This window comes from Vombatus ursinus, unplaced genomic scaffold (genome assembly GCF_900497805.2).
Source record: "Vombatus ursinus unplaced genomic scaffold, bare-nosed wombat genome assembly UNPS02000582.1, whole genome shotgun sequence".
Classification (NCBI taxonomy): domain Eukaryota; kingdom Metazoa; phylum Chordata; class Mammalia; order Diprotodontia; family Vombatidae; genus Vombatus; species Vombatus ursinus.
In genome coordinates, this window is record NW_020940360.1 from 10,362,127 (window position 1) to 10,383,456 (window position 21,330).

The following is a 21,330-nucleotide window of genomic DNA, read 5'->3' on the forward strand; positions in this document are numbered from 1 at the left end:
AGAGATACAAAGAAAGGTAAAAATAAACAAGCAAATAAAAATCTTTCCCTTCAAAAAGCATACATTCTAATGAGAGAAACAATATGTAAATAACTAGGTATATAGAAGATATATTCAGAGTAGAAGGTAATCTGAAAGGGGAAAAATTAGGAGCTAGGGGGACCATGAAGAGCCTTTTGTAGGTGATATTTGAATGAAGTCTTAAAGAAATGACCCCCTCACACAGCTTCCACCCTCTTGTAGGCCATCATTATCTCTCACCCAGACTACTGAATTTGCCTTCTAATTGTTGCCCTTGCCTCAAGTCTCTCTCTAGTACATCCTGATTTCAGCTGCCAAAGTGATTTTCCAAAAGCGCAGGTTTTACCATGTCATCCCCTCAGTAAACTCCAGCAGCCCCCTCTTACCTCCAGAATGAGTCAGTTAGCAAGCATTTATAAGTGCCTACTACCTCTGTTGGACATTTAAAGCTCTTCAGAGCCCGGCTGGTCTTTCCGTTCTAGTGCTCTCATACTGTTGCATACCCCTTTCTATTTAATCTGTGATGCAGCTACACTGGTCTACTTGATGTTCTTCACACATGACACTCTTATCTCCTGACTCCTTGCCTCTGTAGTCAGTAGACACCATGCTTGAAAGGCCAGCTCTTAAGTTCCCTGGCTTTTATCAAGACTCAGTTCAAATCCTATCTTCTGTAGGAAGCCTTTCCCAGTCCCAGTAGATGTTAGTTCCTTTCCTCTGATATTACTACCTTCCATCTACTCTGGGAATTCTTGCCTAGGGTCAGAAACTTAGTATTTGGACTATATTTCAATATAATTGTTTTTCTTTGTAATCTTACATATTTAATTTTATCCACTTAAAAAATATTATTCTGCGAAGATGTCTGGGGATTATGACCCAGAAGAGGTTAAGTATCCCTAATCTACTCTATATGTCTTGTAAATACCTAGTTATTTACATGTTGCCTCTCTTATTGGAATGTGAGCTACTTGAGAGTAGGGACAGTAGTTTTGTCTGTCTTTGTATCCCCAGCACTTAGTAAAGTACTTAATAGGTGCCTGTTGGATGCCTGATTGAACTTCTTCATTTAGTCACTTGCCAAATCCTGTTAATTCTGGAATGTGTTGTGAGGTCCTTCTTTTCTAGTCTCAATGCCATTAGTAGAGGCTCTCATCACTGCCCACCTGGATTAATTTAATAGCCTCCTAACTGGTCTCCTGCCTCCATTCTGTTCTATTTGCTGCTCCCGACAAGACTTCCTTCTACATAGATCTAATCCTGTTTCACCTCTGCTTAAAATTCATGGTTTACTGAATAATGTCTAAGTACCTTACCCTGTTACTTAAAGTCCTCCATAACTTGAATCTCCTTTATCTTTCCAGAGTCATCTTCTATATGTGCTTGGCTTTAGTGAAACCAGACAATTCGGTGTCCCTTCTACTCTTCTAGCAGCAGCTTCTTTCTTCATTGCCTTTAATTATGACATTATCTATGCCTGGAATGCTCTCTTCCTTCTGTCCATCTTGCTTTCTTAAATCTTACTCATTTTCAAGATATAGATCAAATGTTAATACAACCAGGAATCTGATTCACCCAACTCAGAAATTATGTTTTACCTCTTACCTCACACAGCAGTCTGTGTACTCTTTTTATATTCAGCTCTGCACTCACTGTAGTTACCAAAGAATAGTTGTGCATTTCTTCCCTAAAGTCCTATGCTGGTGGTTTATTGAAGGTTGTTCCAGTAGAGCATAAGCATTTGCAGGTGCTACTGAGCCATATTACTGTATGTGGCTCCAGTGAGGACTGTGTATGTTATCTGAGGACCTGCCTAACTTAAGTCATCAAAAAGAAAGAACAGCTGGTTGTTTAGGCAGGATATCACCATGAGGCAGTACCTTTATAGGGTCATTTCAGTTCTGAGTCTGGTCGTCAGTTTTTTATAGGTTCCAGAACTCTTGTTTTTTTCTGTTCTTCTAGAGATTCTAATGGATAAATTCAAATCCATAAGACAAATTGATTAACTAGAATGACTGTTCACTAGTGCACAGTGGTGGATGGGCCTTTTGAGTGATTGAAATACTCATGCTGACTATTTAGAAGTGCCCTGTTTCTTGGTATCATTGTACCAAGGAAATCAAATTAGTAATCAGAAAAGTTGTTTTTGGGATACTTTCCCTGAGGCTGTAAATGGAGAATGATATTTTAGTATAGAAAATACTTTTCCAGTACTTGAAATGCCTGTCAGATGAAGTGTTTGAATAAACACTGAGAAATCTTTTATTCTTTAATTCATTCCAGAATTCCTATTATAGTAATGCTTCCTAATAATAAGTATGCAACAATTTACAGCATTACAACTTATCTTTTATTAGTCATGTTTAAAAAGTGTATTTTATTCTTTAACAAAGTACCTGAGACTTCTTGCTGAGATTGAGAAAATGCCTTACCCTTCTTGGCAGCACATTTATAAATTATCTCTGTGTGTATGATTTCCTGGGAAGAGTTTTTGGATAGTTAATTTAATTCATTTGTGTTGTTTATTAGTTTCAATTTCATATGGTAACATTTTTTGGTGTTCTCGAATCCTCTGGATTCATCCTCTTATTTGGAGCCTGTTGTCCCTATGCACCAAGCACATTATACAAATTGCTATGTTAATTCATCAATATAACCTTCAGATAATGAAATATCTGATTCCTAACTAGTGTCTATAACGTGTATTTTTTAAAAATAGAGCTAATAAAGACATGTTTTGAGAAAATATAAGATGTGCAACTTAGTAGAAAAAGTTCCAGTAGTGTGGACATGATGCATTGGGAACCAGAGGAGAGTGGGAAATGATGTGGGTGAAATGCAAAATGATTCCTATTCATTTCTTATAAACATTGTATATTATTCTACTATCCTTTCATCTTAGTGTTGGAGCATTCTCAGAATAGAGATGAGCCTCTGGACCTCTGAATAGAGGCAGTTGATGCTGAACATGATTATTATTATCTTTTTATATATTCCAGAAATAAAACAATAGTGTTATTCTTTCTCTTTAGTGTATTGCTGGAAGCCTCATTTATCTTCAGTGTTCCTTCTAAATCATTCTGAAATTACCTGACAGTTATTAAAGTTATGTTTGCTAAATTACATCAGAGAACCACAAAAGAACATATAGACTATGCTTAGCACGAGGAAAGCAATTCAGATTTGATTTAATGTCTTTTTTCTTTCTTTTTCTTTCCTTTTTTTTTTTTTTTTTGAAGAGAAACTGGTAGTGTGGGTAGATTCAAGACTTCTTTAAAAGAAAATGTCTTAGGAAGCCCAAAGGAACTGATGAAGTTGAGTGTACCATCTTTAGTATATGCTGTTCAGAACAACATGGCTTTCTTAGCTCTTAGTAATTTGGATGCAGCAGTATACCAGGTAAGTGGGCTTAATGAAAACAAAAAAACTTTAATTATTCTATCACATAGGAATTAATCCAAAATCTTTTCTCAGTGAAATGAGAATTGGACATAAATGATTGTCTCTTTGAATAGTTCTGCACATATTTCCTGAAAATGAAATTAGAAAATAAGATTCTTTGTGTTTTTGTTCCAAACAGAGATTTACTCTTCATCCTATGTTTTTGTTTCTTTTCTAGGTGACCTACCAACTAAAGATTCCTTGTACTGCTTTATGTACTGTTTTAATGTTAAACCGATCACTTAGTAAATTACAGTGGATTTCAGTTTTTATGCTGTGTGCTGGAGTCACACTTGTTCAGTGGAAACCGGCTCAAGCTACCAAAGTATTGGTAAGGAATGTCATGCAGAGCACACTACCAATTGCAGATTGCCTTCAATCCACATTTTTGTAGTGTTGCTGATGAAGGCTCATTTTAGTAACTTGAATTTCCATTATAAAAGAAAGGTAATTTTAAGATTTTTTTTATGACCCAAAAGTCTCCAAGGTAGGTTTATGAAAACGAAACAACGCATACACAAAAAAAAAGCCAACTTGGTAACTTGTCCACATTTATCATTGATATTTTTAAACCTTATTGCTTTTCTATTACTCTTTAATCAGTAATCGAGCCCCTTCAAATCCTTTCCAGTATGTTTCTAGCAATAGGGAAAGGTAAAGACTTTTTCCATTCAGGGTATGCTCTGATCTCAGAAAGTCTGACTTTCCCACATTTCAAAGGATCAGGGATGCAGATGAGTGCTCTTAGCAGCACCAGTCACCATGGTACACAAATGCCAAGAGACCTAATAATTGAAGGCGCTAATTACTTTTCTGAGCCAGTTAGACCCTTCTCAAAGATTAGCATTAAACACTAATATTTTTATCCAAATTTAAATAGCCATCTGGGAGACATGAGTCCACTGACAAAATGCATAATGGATATAAAATCACTTTAAAATATTAAAAGTTCTGTGCAGATATAAGGCTATTAGGATTACCATGTATCTCCATATCCAGCTGATTGATGAACTTTATTACTCCTTATTAACAACTGTTTCCCAAATGAAGTTGCCTCAGCAACAGGGAGGAAGAGGCCGGGGAGTTTAAGACCTTGTCTTTTAAGGTAGCATAATTTACTAGGAACAAGTATTAGATGATATTTAAAGGTACAGATAGTTTGGAACTTGAAGAAAACAAAAATAAAGTTTCCCCAGCATTTTTGAAGGCAGTGACATTGGAGTTGGATCTTGAAGAACAGGGTGAGATTTAGAAAGGAGCAAGGATGGCAGTCCAAGCAGGAGGAACATTATGAACAAAACGGCAAGGGCAAGAAATCACAAGTTTGTTAAGAGTTCGTAAGCCAGCATAGGGGAAGCATAGAGTCCTTATGTGAAGAGTCCTTAAGTCCTTTTTTTTTTTCCTATTGGCAGCAGTAAACCTGTAGAGATCTTTTAAACAAAGAGTAGACATGATCAAAATTGTGTTTCAGCAGGAAGTTATGTTTCAGGAAGATTAACTTCACTGTGCAAGATGGATTGGAAGCACAACTGAAGGATGGAAAACTAGTTAGGTTATTGTAGTATTCAGACACAAAGTGATAAGACTGGTGTTGAGGTGGTAGTGGGAATGGAAAATCAGTATGTATTTATTGCCCTTACTATATTTGAGGCATTGTACTAGGTACTGCTGAGGTTGAGGGACATGTCTAACAATGTTTTATCAGAATTTTATTGTAAATGGTTTATATTTTGGGGGACATGATTGCATATCCAAATCTTTTCCTGTAAAGTCCTCCTCTGATATTTCATTGTAGCAGAGATTCTCCAAGGCTTTGCCAATAGAATGCAAGCTCTGAGAGACACTACTAAACTGGAAAGGCTTCAAGTATGGACTCAATAGTACAGTATTATGTCTCTTGTCTGATGACCAGCCTAGGTAAATTTGGAAAGGCTCATCACTAGGTGGGCCACAGAATGTTTAATTTTTTAATTACAGCAGTTCTCAAAGACCCAAATTATTATGGGAGTATTGTTAGACATTTTGGTGCAGGGACTACCCACGTGAATGAAATTATAGACCTTTAAAGTATTGAAAGCATATTGAAATCTGTACAAGTCATGTTTAGCCAGATCTACTGTACCTTGGTGAAGTTAGGCTGTAGCATACTTTTCTTCTGGCCTAACCTTGTTAGGATAGCATTGCCCGACAACAAAATTTTCATGCCACTAATGAATGCCCTAAGGGATTAAAATCTCTTAACTAACTTGCAGTTTTTGTTAATGTTGCAGGTGCAGCAGAATCCATTGTTAGGGTTTGGTGCTATAGCTATTGCTGTATTATGTTCAGGATTTGCAGGTAAATCATAAAAACATTACTTTCTTTCAGCTGTAGAGAATTGAAAAATACATAAGAGTGATGTTTGTTTATCTGGCTTAATCATAGCTGCCATTTTGCCCCCTTGATTATTACAGTTTGACTTTCTTATACAGGGTCCCCAAAGTCTCATTGCAGTTTTAAGATGCAAGCACAAAAATTAGTTTTGTATCACTTTACCTTTAGGAAATACATAGCAGTGGCTTAAACTCAATGTAGACTTCATCCGTTACTGAGATTCCTACCACCACACTTATCTGGCAAACATAGTTCTAGCAACCTTAGCCTTCCTCAACATAGCTATAATCCTGAAAGTAAATGAAAAATGTCCCCGAGTAGCAAGAGAAAGTAACAAGAAAAAGAGTTCCCATAGCCTATTGACTTGAGAATTTTATGCAAATAAGCATGCTCTATCTGGCTTGTCCTGGTAATCTACAGTTCTCCCTAGTTTAAAACAGAGTTAGTTGGGTGGAAGGATAGGGTTTAACAGGAGACAAAGGAAGATTCAGAACAATTGCCACCTTAAAGCATAGCAGTCTGGAGTCATGTAGTGTGGGATCTACAATCCTCAGATGCCCAAAGGTCGACTTTAGTAGAGTTTAATAATTTAAGAGTTATAATGATGACTCTGTTCTAATAAGAAAGTATGTATCTTTAAAATATTTTCAATATAATTTTTCAGTGGATGTTTCATTCCTTTAGCAATCAACTGATCAATCAACAGGCATTTATTAAGGGCTCACTATATGCTAGGCATCGTGCTAAGTTCTGGAGATACAAAAGAAGGCAAAAATACAGTCCCATCCTTCAAGGAGCTCCTTCTAAATGGGTGAGAGGACATGCAAACAACTATATGTAAGGCAGTCCCAGAGAGAAAGTAGGCTGTTGGGAGGGGAAAGTGAAGGAAAAAGGCTTCTTGCAGAAAGTGAGATTTGAGCTGAGTCTTAAAGGAAACCAGAGAAACCAGGAGGCAGAGGTGAGACGAGAGAGCTTTCTATGAATGGAAGACAGCCAGGGAAAAGGCATGGAGTTGAGAGATAGAGTGTTCAATGAACAGCAAGAAACCCAGTGTCACTGGATCATAGAATATGTGGAGGGGGGTAAAGTGTAAGACTGAGAAGGTAGGAAACGGTCCGGGTTGTGAAAGGCTTTAAAAGCCAACAGATTTTATTTTTAATTATGGAAGTAATAGGAGCTACTGAAAGCTTATTGAGTAGTGATTAGTTTCAGTACCTGAAAAAATGTACTTTATCCAAAACCTTATTCCCTGACGATTCTAGATAAGTGGAGTTTTAGTGTGATAAATTACTAAATGGTAAATCAAAAATAGATGATACTGTGTAGTAAACTTTTTTATTTACAAATTTACTTTTTAAAGAAATAGTAGTTAGTGGTAATTGGTGAGCCCTTGTTATTCTTGGCTCAGCAGTTCTAAGCAGGAGGAATACCTTCACTTACATTTTTTTTTTTTTTTAGCTTTGAAAGCAAACAGTACTTGTAATTTAAGATTGTAAATTGTGAAATGACAGGACAGTACACTTTCAGAATATTACTTCCACCCACTGCTCCTGGCTTCTAACAGCAGGAAGTTACCAAGGAATGTAAAGTTTCTTTAAATAAATATCAAATTCATCTTTTTAATCTTGAAATAAAAAAAAAACCTAGGAAGGATATGTGGGTTACTAGAAAACAATAGTATCTTATATTTTATGAAGCCTTTCCTGTGAGCAACTAAGAACACTTCCTGTATACTTTTCAATCTCATTAACAAACCTTCTGAGGTAGGAAAAAGATATGTGGTATTAGTCTCATCTGCAACTGAAGCGTAGAGCATTTTTCTTTGGGAGGAGGTTATAGCATAACCAGCTTCAGGCGTCATTTCTTTACTGCCAATTTGTGGCTTTTTCTTTTTTTACTTAGTAACAGTGTTTCATTAAGCACTCTCCTGTTTTTCATTTACATAGACTTTTCAGTTGATTAAATTTCTTATAAACACTATTTCCAAAGGGCTTACACCAGACTGAAAATATGAGGTAATTGCCAAGGTTCTGTCCTAGGCTCTCTTTTTCCCCCCTCCTACTCTCTCTTGAAAACCTCCTCAGATTCTATTGGATTAATTAGCATCTCTGTGCAGATGATTCAGAGGTCTGTTTCAACCTCAAGTCCCTCCCACAGCTTCAGTCTCTCATCACCAGTTACTTATTGGACAATTCAGACTGGATGTCCTGGAGGCATCTCATATTCAATATGTTCAAAACTGAATTTATTTCTGCTCCCCTACTCTCTCCTCTCCCCCCTCCCCACGCCAGTCTTTTCCTCCTGCAAACTTTTGTTGTTTTGGTCAAGGGCACCACCATCTTTCCAGTCTCCCAGGTCTGAAGTCTTAGCATTATCTTTCCTCTTTCACTCATCCACACATCCAAATGAGTTGCCAAATCATGCCATTTCTCCTTTATGACATCTTCCATATCCAACTCTTTTTTTCCCCCCACTTAAAACTACCACGTTAGTTCAGCTACATCATTGAAAACTTTCCTTGCCCCAAGTCTCTCACTCCAGTCTGTTCTGCACACTGCTATCAAAGTAATTTTCCTTAAGTGCAGATCTGACCTTGTGATTCGTCCACTCAACCAACTTCAGTGATTTCTCTTTGGCTCTATGATAAAATCCAAACTCTTGTTTATCCTTTAAAGCCCCACATAACCTGGCCCCAACCTATCTTTGCAGCCTAATTGGACATTATTCCCCCCCTCATACTCTGTGGTATAGCCAAACTGGCCTCTCTGTACCTTATATAATAATCCATCCTTGCTTTTTTATTGGCCACTCCCCAAGCTTGGAATGTATTCCCTCCTTACCTTTCCTTTGAGATGTAGCTTAAATACCACCTTCTGCAGAGCTTTTCCTGATTCCCCTTCCCTCAACTGTTAGTACCATCCCTCCCTATCTTGTATTTAACTACGTTGTACTTATTAACTTCATATTTATGCTGTGTGTTTTTATGTGTAGTCTCCCACTTTAGAATGTAAACTTTGTTTGAATAGGGATTGTTTCATTTTTTGTGCTTGTATCCTTAGAGCCTAGCCCAGGGGTGGGGAGCCTTTGGCCTTGAAGCCACATGTGGCCCTCTAGGTCATCAAGTGCAGCCCTTTGACTGGATTCAAACTTCACAGAACAAATCCCCTTAATAAAAGGATTTGTTCTCTAAAACTTGGACTCATCCAAAAGGCCATACCTAAGGAGCTAGAAGGCCACATGTGGCCTCAAGGCACTTAAATACTTGTTGACTGAATGTTAACTGTGCATTTACCTGTAAAGCTTTTTTTTTTTTAAAGTAAAATGAATGTCCCAGTTTAAGCCTCTTGTGGTTTTGTAGAAAAGGCAGACATCTGTGAAGCAGATATAATTATATGAACTCAACTGGTTGGATGGCTGATTTGATGTTACCTTTTGAAGGTCTCCAGTGGAGTGCCTTACAGCTAGGAAGGATACTTAAAATATTGAATTATAGGATTCAAAGTTATTGACAGCCTAAATAAAGCATCGGGCCAAATCAAGTAAGATAAAATTTAGTAGGCATAAATATAAATTCTTATACATGAGTTCAAATAACCAACTTCACAAAAGTATAGGATAGGAGAGGCATAGCTAGATAACAGTTGGTTCATCTTTAAAAGATATAGTGGCTTTAGCAAACTAAAACTGAATTAGTGTGGTATGGCAGCCAAGAAAATTAATGCATTCTTAGTTAATCTTAGCAGTCATAAAGACCCAGATTCCAGGAAAAAAGTGGTTTTACTCCCCCTCCCTCCTCTGCTCTAGTCAGACTCTATCTGGAAGATTCTGGCTAGTTCTGTGTGCCACAATGTTGGAAGGACACTGATGAGTCCAGAGAACTGTGATGAAGGTCTTCAGGTTTAGGTCACATGAGGGTTAGCTGAAGGAACTGGTGATGTTTAGCTGGCAGAAAAGAAGACTCAAGGGAGATATCTGAAACACTGTCACATGCAAGTGGGATTAGAGTTGTCCTGTCTGGTGTCAGGGGACAGAACTAGGAACACTGACAAGAGGCAAAATTAAGCTGATGTGTAAAAACTTCCTGGCAACTGGACTTATTTAAAAGTGGGATGGATTGCCTTGAGATATAGCTATTTTGCTCACGCTAAAGCCCTTCAAAGGCTGAATGACCACTTGCTGAGTGTGCCCCTGGTGAATTTTTTAGATATAAATGGGACTTGATGGGCACAGAGATTCCTTTCAACTTTGAAATTCTATGAATGAGAAACTTCAAATGACAAAATATGTATAGCACTTTTCAAATCTTAAAGTGTGAGTTACTATTAAATGAAAAAAGACTTAAGTTTTAAATTCTATTTTAAATAGTTCTGTACTATAACCATTTCAAATGTGATTATTAGTTTGCAAATTTAGTGTACTTATAACTAGATTGGTTTTTATTAGAAAATGGTTCATTTTATAAATTCTAGCTCCCAGCAGTAAAACTTTCATTGGCCTTAAAATAAACCAGAGAACCTAATGTGAACTAACCTTACTAATATTAAAGGCAGATACTTTGTCCTTAGAAGATAATAAACAAAAAGATTTTGCCCTCCCATCCCCTAATCCTTTAAAAAAAATGTACAGTTGAGGGTAATTTTTATATAAGAAATCAGTGTCACAAGTTACTATGTGTATGTGTTGGAGGCAGTGAGATGGTTCAAAAGACCCAAGTTCAGAATCATTTACTAGCTGTGTGATCCTGGGCAAGTCACTTCACCCTGTTTGCTTACTTGCAAAATGAACTAGAAAAGGAAATGGCAAAGCACTCCGGTATCTCTGCCAAGAAGACCCCAAAAGGGGTCACAAAGAGTGGGACACAACTGAAAAATGACCAAACAACAAAAATTACTACATTATTATTATAACAAACATTGAATGGCCAAGCAGCTAATTTTATTGGAAAATACAACATGTATACAGGTAAGTAAATACAAGATAATTTGAAAAGGTAGAGAGATCTAGAAAGGTTTCATGAAGGGGTGAACTGAACTGAGCCTGTTCTGTAAAAATTACAACCCCCCAGGATCAGTGGTGTTAAATTCAAATAGAATTGGGACCACTAAATTTTACATAAGGATCCCTTTGGGCCACATACTGACTTAGTTTTAAAATGTAATGTTATTTATGTTTTATTGCATTTTTATTTTGTCAAGTATTTCACAATTTTATTTTAATCTTGCTTGGGCTGTACCTGTGACACCTGTGCCCTAGATACAAAAATAAGCAGTATGTACTGCATAGCATCACTTAAGTGACAGAGACAGTTAAATTATTTGAAACTACTATTATTTGTCAGCTAATTTTTTTTCTTTTGGATTTGTCTTTTTTGGTATTTAAATTTTTTTATTTATATATATTTTTTCCCCAGGAGTATATTTTGAAAAAGTTTTAAAGAGTTCAGATACTTCCTTATGGGTGAGAAATATCCAGATGTATTTATCTGGAATTGTAGTGACATTAGCTGCTGTCTACATGTCAGATGGAGGTGAAGTTATAGAAAAAGGATTTTTCTATGGCTATACATACTACGTCTGGTTTGTTATCTGTAAGTATCCCGGGAGTTGGTTTACCTTGTTATATGTCAATTTTAAGGCTTCACAGTATTTTGAAATTATTTCTTCACTACTGTGTATAACAGTTAAAGAAAATAATTTTGATTTTATTGACTTTAGTGGTATAGCTGACTCCAAGCAATTTGTCTTCATAGTTAAAACTTATTAAAGGGAAATTCTTTGTATATTCAACAGTAAGTTATGTAGTCCCCTTGGGCATCTAAGAGGAAATCTTACTAGAAAGAAACAGTAACTTAATTTTCATTGGCATATTTGCTAGAGGTTACCTAAAATCCAAAGGTAAAATGTCTCTGAAAATTCACCACACAACAGAATATTTTGCTTAATGATGATCTTATTTCTGTTTATATCCTAGTGCTTGCCAGTGTTGGAGGACTCTATACTTCTGTTGTGGTAAAATACACAGACAACATCATGAAAGGATTTTCTGCAGCAGCAGCCATTGTCCTTTCTACTGTTGCTTCAGTCCTACTGTTTGGATTACAGATAAGTATGTCCTAAGGTTTATTGCTGCTTTCTCACATCTAATTCTAAGATTAGCTGTTTGCTGCTTCTAACAGTTGAGAATAGTATGGGTTGCACAGGTGGGAGAGGTTTTGGAACTGCTCCTGTAGTGTCAAATGAAGTGCTATCCTAGGAGCAAGAAAACTATCGTGAGCTAGCTCCAATCTGCTGAGTTGGTAGCTTTAGAGAGCCTTTGGTTGCAAAGTTAAACTTTTCCTCTTTTCCATCCCTAAGAAAGACCCTGCAACACAAATACTGTTAGTGTAGTTAGAAAGAATCCTAGATTTGGAGTAAGAGATATGGATTCATATCCTGACTCTGCTTGTTGCCTCAACAAGTCGCTTCCTCATCTATAAAATGAGAGATCCTAGAGGCTTTTGACTATTGCTATTGTAGTGATGAGTAAAATAAAAAGTGGTCACAAGGAAATGTTTTTTGCAATAGCTTAACTCAAATCATTGAAAAAAGTCAAACAGAAAAGTGTAAGTCACCTTACTCTGAATCTTTAAAGCTTGTTTCTTTGAATATCTTAATCTAATAATTAGAGGCTTTTGGAAACACAACCTAAACCAGAATTTTATTTTCTCTTTGAGACACATTGTTAGATGTCAATTTTACGTATAGTACATAAAAATAAAAAAAATACCTAATTCGTAACTACTAGGGTCATTCTGTCACCACTCTTATAATAGCCCATTTAATAAAGGTTTTTTTTTTAATAGTCCATATCCAGTATTAAAACAGCTTCTGATTTAAGCAACAAGGCTGACATTACAAAAGCCTTTTTTATATGTTATGCTGTAATAATTTTCCTTCCTGGATATTTGTTATGATAGCAGATTAATTTGTCATGAAATCCTACAGTAACGAAAGGAAGAAAACTGGCCAATTTTTAATGTATTGGCATAAACATACCAGGTGGCTCTTGGTATTGATGAACTTCTACAGATTAATTTATAGAAAGGACTTCACATTATGGGAATCCTGAATAAAAGCTATATAGAGGCTAATTGTTATTTTCATAATTCAGGTGTTAGAAGATTTTTTATTTCATTGGTATAGGGAGTTCTTGACAAAGAAAGGTCCTCTACTAATGAAGAGAAGTACCTTTTCTGAAACGTCATCAAGGTTGCTTGATGAGAGGTTAAAGTGATTTATCCAGGTGACCAGAGACAGTATATGTCAGACAGGAATTGAACTTGGGTCTTCCTGACCTTTAGATATCATTTGAGGTCACTGCTACCCTCTCAGTATCGTACGAGGTTTCTTATACCATTTTTTTTTCCTGTTCAAATGTTTTTAATCATAATTCTCACCTGTTACTACCTTCATGACAAAGAAATATTTGAAGAAGGCTGATAAAAATCTAGTTCTGTAGTAATAATAAGATTGCTTGTCCCTGGCAGTTGTTAGAACATGGATAGAACACTTAATGTGACACCTGACAGGGATAGCCTTTGCTTATGTTCCTCTCACCTAGGGAAGTTCAAGAAAAGTACACAGAATGTCAATCATTTTCTCTTTTAATCTCTACTTAATGGGTGGCAGTTTTGAAGATGGCCAGGTACTAAGGTAAAACTGGTATTTAACAATAAGTCTTCTTCTCTGAATGTCACTATTGTCAGCATAAAGATTTAACCAAAATGAACCTTTGTTGGATTTTTACATTTGTTGGGCTTTTAAAATTCTGTCTTGACCACTGATGGTTCATTTTATTCCTTGGAATCCAGGTTTAAGATGGAAAAGCCTGGACTGATATAAGTTATGATTACCACACTCTGCATTTATCTAGTCAAATAACTAGTGGAAGTCCTTTGAAGTTTCCCCCGTATAGAGTGAAGAAGCAATTAATCCATGGTGTGGTGCTTAAATACCTGGAGGATCTTGTGACTTTGTTAAGTGTGGTCAGCTCCGGTAATTAGCCTTTGTAGGAATAATTCTATAGGAAGTTGCCATGGCATATAGAGGTTAAGTGACTTGCCTAAAATCACATAGATATCAAAGCACAAACAAACATGTTAAGTTCCCTCTTTATTTGTGACACAGTAGAAGGGTCAAAATATATTGTTGTTTGAAAAATTGATAGTTAGCGACTGTTTCTAGTGTTATTTGGCCACTGGTGGACAAATGTTTATTTTAAAAGTGCTGAGTTATTAAAACCAAACTATTTCTTGTCTAGTTTGAAAGCTGGAAAACTACACAAAAGATTTTAAGAAATGTTTAGTGAAAAAAGTGACTTAAGAAATCAGTAATGAAATTGTTTTGTTTTCTTTCAGCACTCAACTTTGCTTTGGGTACCCTTCTTGTGTGTGTTTCAATATATCTTTATGGATTACCCAGACAAGATACAACAGTAATCCAAGTAGAAGAAACTGCTTCAAAAGAGAAACTCATTCACATGTGATGTTGTTTCTAAGATTAAAACATTTATATTAAAACAAAACAAACAAACAAAAACTATAGCCTTAAGCTAATCCTAGAAGGTAGCTTTAACAAAACAAAAAAATTGAATGTATGGCATGAAAACTTACTTCTACTTAGTTAAGGAATGTGTTGCCAACATGAAAAGGGGCTCACTTTGTACAATTTTAGGAAAACAGGAATTAATGTACATAATGTACATAAAAAGAATTTTAGTGCTTTAAAAAAATAATGTGGGGTGTGGTTCTAGATGATGTTTTAAAGTGCCAAAGTTTTTTCTGCACTAATGGGACTCTTGGTCAAGAGAAAATCCCTCTCCACCTTGCAATGCATGTAATCTTATTCCAACAGAGGCTTAGGCCTCCTGCAAATAAGATGCATAAGCAGGATGGGTCAATTCAGAAACAGACTGAACATGTTATTTCCTCTTAGACTGAATCCACTTGGTGACTCTAATTATATCTAGGTGGTGACTTAGTGCTTCTTTAGCACTGTATCTGTGCCATTAGTAATCTCAATTCCAATTTTTCTTCATAAAACTTTTTATGTCACTTTTGTACTCTTTTATAAAATGATCAGCTGTTGGATTCATCAAGAGTAATTTGTGAAACCAGTGGTTTTTTTTTTTTAATCTCCATAATGTTCATGGGGAATTCAGCAATAAACCTAATTTATTTACATAATCCTTATGCCTAATCTTTAGAGAGAGTGTGTGAGTGTATGTACATATTTATCTCCCATTAAGATTATGTAAGAAAATGCTTTGTCATTATTATAGTTTTTCACCCCAGACTGGCTTTGGTATTCACTATGCCAACTGTTCTCAGCATGGTTATTAAGGGCTGACTTTCTATACTAGGCCCAGACATTTCACATTTTGAGAGAGAAAGTATAATCACTATGTGCAGATACTGGATAAACACAAATTTTGTTTTATATGAAACTATCAGACCAATGAGATGCTTAAGTATCTGGGCTACCTGAATTACTATTTCTTACTTTCTCCTATCTACCATTTAACTGTTAAAGAGATTGTGGAAAAGTGTGAAGTTGAGCCCAGACTATATACACACACACAATTTTGAAACTGGGTTTAGATTATAGACTTAAGTCTATAGATACACAGGTTCTATATATAGATAAAAATGGTCTGAGCCCAATTTCATAAACAATTTGGTAAATGTGTCTCAGTTTTCTTGCTGCCTAGGTCCAATGAATGAATGAGCAATTTATTAAGCGCTTACTATGGGCAAAGTACTGTGCTATGCGTTGAGTATACAAAGAGAAAAATGTAGACAGTTTCTACACTCAAAGGGCTCCATCCTATTGGGAAGAAACAATACTTATAGGAGGTTAATGACTTAGTTAGAAGGTCCCATCGTCCTTGTGATGCAGTGGAAAAAGGCAAACAGTTAGGTTCCTTTGCTAAAAAATAAAAAATATTGACAGTAAAACGATAGGAACTCTTAAACACAAATTCAGACTTATAAATGTGGATTTTGACACAGGTAAAATTTTATATTAAATTCCTTTTCATTTGCAACTGTAAAACAGATCACTGGGATTCCACTGTTTTTTCTTTACAAATTACATCCTAGATACAGGTGTGATTCCAAGAAGTTTCATTCCATTGGCTAGGACAGAACGAACAGCTCTAAAAAGATGAAGTCTGGCCTATAAAACAAAAGTCAAAGTATCAATAGTTGTTTTACCTGTAGATAGGTTGTTGGCAATTGCACTTGGCAAAGAGATTTTTGTGAAACAGCAAAGATGAACTGATTACAACCCTTAAAAAAAACAAACTTCAGGGGCTCAATTTCCAATACAAAAATTAATATGAATAGCTTTGTTGTAATAATATTGCCATTCCTGAACTATGAGATCCTTGGAGGATGTTTCCCAACATCTCCAGTAAGAAGTAGGCTTTCAAAAGCATAATTAAATTGTTTAAAAATCAGAAAGACAAAGGAACAATATATGGGCAGAATCATTTTAGAAAAGTCTGTACCACATATTAAAGCTTCTGAGTTCCACTGTATTAACTAGATATTGTGTAGAAAATAATAGAAAACCCAAGTGATAAAGTAGTAACAAACCTCAGCTACTTCAGGGAGCCTGCCTTTTATATACAGTGTTTTGTGAGCCACAGCTGTAAGATGACTGAAACAGGAAGAGAGAAAAGTGTAGTTATAAGGAGCATTTCAATGAATATTACTGTTGGAAACAACCTTATCATGCTACAGAACATTCTTGGGCCCATAATTACTGCCATTCCTATAAATCAAGGGAATTTGAGTGAAACCAAGGAAATTATATAATTATACTTTCTTAACAAAAAATGATCCCACCTGTATTCTCACTACATAATTTTCATACAGAAAAATGATTAGCAATGACTCCCCCTTCATTACTATTCACTTTTCACAGAACAGCTTGAGAAACTGATGTAACCTTAATAACCTCACTTTTTTGGGGGGGGGGGAAGATGATCAAGATATTAAATGACTTAAACAAAGTTACACAGCTTTGGCAGAGGTAGGACTAGATCCTGTGCAATGCTTTCCAAAGTGAAAAGTCAGTAAGTTCTTTTTTGAAGGGTAATGGGCTACTTTGTCTTTGTTCAGGTGTCTTCACCTCCCACCCCCCAATTTAAAATATGGAGCAATTTATCTGCCCAGGTGTGTAGGTTGCTGTGCATGCTAAATGGGTAAAATAACTATTCACATTTATTTAAGTCTGTCAAACAATTACCTGTAATCATTTAGTTCTTACTCAGCCCACTTAAAAGAGCAAACTACTTTTTCCACTATAGTTCACTCTTCTCACTTCCTAAAACACCAAAACCAAAACATTTGCTTCTCTGAGATTCTTTGTTTAGGTATATCATCAAACAGAAGCCTATTTCAAGATTTCTAACTGTGTAAATCATCCTTAAGCAATAGTTAATTAAAAAAAAAATTCACGTAGCCTTGCTCATAACTGTTATGCTTTGCATAAATCCCTAAATGTTAGTGTTAAATTTCAACTACCAAGTGGAATTTTTTTAAAAAGTCAACTGAAACATGAAGAAGGAAGAAGAAATATATTTCTATAACCAAGGCATGTATCAAAACATCTGCTTTTCCCTTTTGTCTTCTGTAATACTGCTTTTATCAGAAGAAATGATTATTTTTTACAAGACTGGACTCAACCTTTGTTCAAAATTTGTCCAAGAGTTTATAACAGTCTAGGTGGTTCTGATAGACAAGAGATCTTTAGTAGAATGCCAAGGAAATACATTATATCATAAGCTTATCTGACTGCAAAGATGAAATAAACACCATCTCCCACCTCCATGATTTTGAGAATATCCTCTAAGATCTAAGCTAAAGGGCTTATTTACTAGAGGTCTTTGGCTGAAAGATCTCTGGTAAAACTAGACTCTGGCTTAAGAAAACACATCTGTAACCTGAGTATCCTCAATGATAGTGACATGTAGGGTTTTGAAAAGTGCTTCAAAGTAAGAACCTAATGGGCATGAAGGGTCTGAGATTTTTTAAGACTATATTCTCTCTGTTTTTTTTTTTGGCTAAGCAATGGGGTTAAGTGATTTGCCCAGGGTCACATAGCCAGTAAGTGTCAAGTGTCTACGGCCGGATTTAAACTTGAGTTCCCCTGACTCCAAGGCCGAGCTCTATCCAATGCACCACCTAGATGCCCCTATATTCTATATTTCTAAAACAGAGATCATCAAAGGTTCTATCAACCAATCATTGGAAGCAAGATTAGACCCTCCCAACACTGTGGTCTGGTCACGTGAGGTAAATTTCTCTGGTTCTCCTATTTTTGTGGATTAAAAGGCACTCGGCAAGAAAAGTGTCTCATTACCTCAGTGTTAAAAGATAGCTGACAATATGCCTGGGCTGAAGATCCTGAGAGGATTTATAAAGTACCTCATCATACCTAAGAAAAAAGATGAAAAGAATAGGTTCAAGAAATGATCACTGTCATTCTGTTAGGGCCTATTCTAGTCCTTGGCCATAATCTTTTGATCCACCTCATTGATGCAAGAGACCCCAACATATGAAATACTAACAAAAGTTCCAAATGAGTATTAGCTTGTTTACTGTACCTACCACATGCTTTAGAGCTTAGGTGGTTATGAATAACAAAATATGGCCCTTCCATTCTTTGTTTTGATACAACCCTGTTATGACCTAATGATCACTTGTGCACAGGATAACCTGTGCTCTGCAGAGTTTCTCAGCCTGTGCCATGAAAAGGCTTTTATTTTGATGAGAAAAGGTGATGGGGCAAGTCCAGTTCTTTTCTCCCCTTCCTTTTCTCTCTCTTTTGTCCCATAAACCAATTACTGTGTTCAAATATCCTTAAGTATAGATCCAGAAACAAAGACAATTACAGTGTTCCATTGGAACCACTGTGAAGTAATACAAAATGGCCAACAACTTTCAGAGAAGGGATGCTGGCTATACAAGAAAGGAGAAAGCTGGGAAGCACTTTGGAGCCACTGTACTCCAAACATGCTATGAATCACGCTAGACACTGATATAAGAGATTTGTAACACCTCCTTCTTAACATCAACTGTATGGAATATCCTACAATTAACCTTTTGGATACATAATTATGTCTAGAGGTATATTTGCTTTTCTCTTTCCTAATGAAGATGCTGATTTACCAGAGAATCACTCATTTGAAAGACTTGACACTAAATGTAGGAATTTTAATGGGTGGGAGAACTTGATCAATCCTTTTCATTTTAAGGGAAAAAACCCTATGAGCCACAGAAACTACCAATAGATGTGCTAATTTAAGCTAACTAGGAATCTTGAAACAATCAATTAGAAATTTAATTTATTTTAGCTGCATGGAGACTTAGCACTGCCAAAAGGGGAGGCTGTAAACTAACTTATGCACTTTAGCAAGGCTATATTTTTCCTACTTGGGTAAAAAGCCATTGCTCAATCTCAGGAAATATCCTCTGCTCTACTGTACCCAAGAAAACTAAGGGAGGTCTTTTGCTTACCAATATGCTGTTAGGTTCTGCATACATAAAAGCACTTCTAATGACCTGTAGCCTCAAACTTTCTATACAGTTTTTTTCAGTACCTGCAGGGGGAAAACTACTTCCAGTCAGGACATCATTCCCAGGATAACTGCTATGAGAAGGCATTGTTCCTGGCCATTTACAGCATTTTCCCTTTTCTAGAATATACTTTGGTTTGTTTTTAAGTGGGAAAACTGATTTACACATACAAGAATGGGGCTCAAGATCCAGAAGAGCTGATATGGGATAGAGAGCACAGCTAGTTGTGGCAATAACCTGTCAGGAATAACCAATCCTATTTAAGGGCAGGAATTTACACCCATGAGGAATGAACCAGTATCTTAAAAATACATTTGAGATTTAAAAAAAAGATAGATAACTACCTCTTCATGACAATTTTAGGTGCAGCCCTCTTAGAGGCATGAGAAATGGAGTAGATGACCTACATATGTTCAAGAGAACACTACTGGTAATTCCAACTAACAGAAACATACACTTTTACACTGAAAATTACCTGAGGAGATGTTGGAGTATGGAAACAGACTGTGGGTCTTGTAAGCAAGCTGCATTGATGTTTCCCAGATGACCACATTCAAATGTCTCTTCTAAACTACAATTCAAGAGAGCAAAATCAGAAGGAAAAGAATACATAGGAATTAAAGATAGCCATATAGTTAATTTGCTACTGACGCATCACAATAAGCTCAATTCAACAAATTTTTATCAAGTACCTACTACACATCAGAAACTTACCCTCTAATATGGGCAAAAACATTAAAGAATATAAAAAAGGTTTGTGAGAGGCACAAAGTATAATGGCAACCACATTTTTATGTAATGTTTTAGGATTTTTTTTCCAATTAAATTTTCTTTTTTTCAATTAAACAAGCATTTATTTTTTATCCTCTCCTCCTTTCCCTCCTCCCAAGTCTACTGGCTTGGACCAATTGATAACTCCCTCAATAATGTATTAATGTGCTTGTTTTTCCTCATCTTTTCCAGTATTTGTCATCAACCTTAATTCTATGTCATTAACCTATGTTATTAACTCTGCCAATCTGATGGGTGGGAGGTGGAACCTCAGAGGTGCTTTAACTTTCCTTTCTCTCATTTCTGGTGATACAGAGTATTTTTTCATATGGTTATAGATTGGATTTCTTCCTGAGAAACATCCATTAACCACTTATCAACTGGGTAATGGTTCATATAAATTTCAATGAGTTCCTGACATATCTTGAAAATTAGACCTTTATCAGAGAAACCTGCTTTAACCTTTTAAACTTCCTCCACTCCCAGCCCTCCTACCAGTTAACCATTCCTCTTCTAATTGGAGCTGCACTGGTTTTGTTCGTGCAAAGAGTTTTAATTTTATGTAATAAAAGTTGTCTTTCATCTTCTGTGATCATATCTACCCCTTGTTTGATTATGAACTCTTCTTCTATCCATATGAAAGGCAATTTCTTGCTCTTCTAACTTGTTTATGATGCGACCTTTTTATGTCTAAGTCATATTTTCATTTGCAGCATTTCTTGGTGTATGGTATGAAGTACTGGTCTAAAACCTAACTCGTCAAACTTTGCAAGTTTGCCAAGCAGTTTTTATTGATTAGTGAGTCTTTACTCCAATAGCTGGGGTCTTCAGGTTTATGGGTCACTAAGCTACTAGATTCATTTGTTTCTGTACGTTGTGTACTTAATCTGTTCCACTGATACACATTTTTATTTCTTAATCAATTATTTTTATGATTGTTTCTTTGTAGTATAGTTTGAGATCTGGGACTGCTAGGCTTCCTCCTTCACTTTTTTCCCCCCATTATTTCTCCTGAGATTCTTGATCTTTTGTTTCTCCGTATGAATTTCATTATTTTTCTTGGCTCTATAAAGTAATACTTTGGTAGTTTCAATGGAATA

The 21,330-nt window shown here is 36.0% G+C and overlaps 2 protein-coding genes across 7 annotated transcripts in view; one reads left to right on the forward strand and one right to left on the reverse strand.

The window, feature by feature from the left end:
• SLC35A1 (solute carrier family 35 member A1) overlaps window positions 1-14,998 on the forward strand; it is a 41,515-nt gene extending 26,517 nt beyond the window's left edge. The window contains exons 3-8 of one of the 2 annotated variants that reach the window (XM_027855047.1): window positions 3,261-3,420; window positions 3,641-3,793; window positions 5,733-5,799; window positions 11,246-11,422; window positions 11,806-11,940; window positions 14,231-14,993. In XM_027855047.1, the coding sequence (XP_027710848.1) occupies window positions 3,261-3,420; window positions 3,641-3,793; window positions 5,733-5,799; window positions 11,246-11,422; window positions 11,806-11,940; window positions 14,231-14,358 (820 nt within the window). In that variant the 3' untranslated portion in view covers window positions 14,359-14,993. Of the gene's footprint in view, window positions 1-3,260; window positions 3,421-3,640; window positions 3,794-5,732; window positions 5,800-11,245; window positions 11,423-11,805; window positions 11,941-14,230 lie in introns of both variants that reach the window. The other variant, XM_027855056.1, reaches the window with a different exon arrangement.
• Window positions 14,999-15,866: 868 nt separating this feature from the next.
• RARS2 (arginyl-tRNA synthetase 2, mitochondrial) overlaps window positions 15,867-21,330 on the reverse strand; it is a 64,292-nt gene continuing 58,828 nt past the window's right edge. For 4 of the 5 annotated variants that reach the window (XM_027855018.1, XM_027855000.1, XM_027855034.1 and 1 more), the window contains 4 exons: window positions 19,935-20,030; window positions 18,243-18,317; window positions 16,472-16,535; window positions 15,867-16,049 (listed from right to left, as the gene is read on the reverse strand). In XM_027855018.1, the coding sequence (XP_027710819.1) occupies window positions 15,963-16,049; window positions 16,472-16,535; window positions 18,243-18,317; window positions 19,935-20,030 (322 nt within the window). In that variant the 3' untranslated portion in view covers window positions 15,867-15,962. The remainder of the gene's footprint in view (window positions 16,050-16,471; window positions 16,536-18,242; window positions 18,318-19,934; window positions 20,031-21,330) is intronic. The other variant, XM_027855008.1, reaches the window with a different exon arrangement.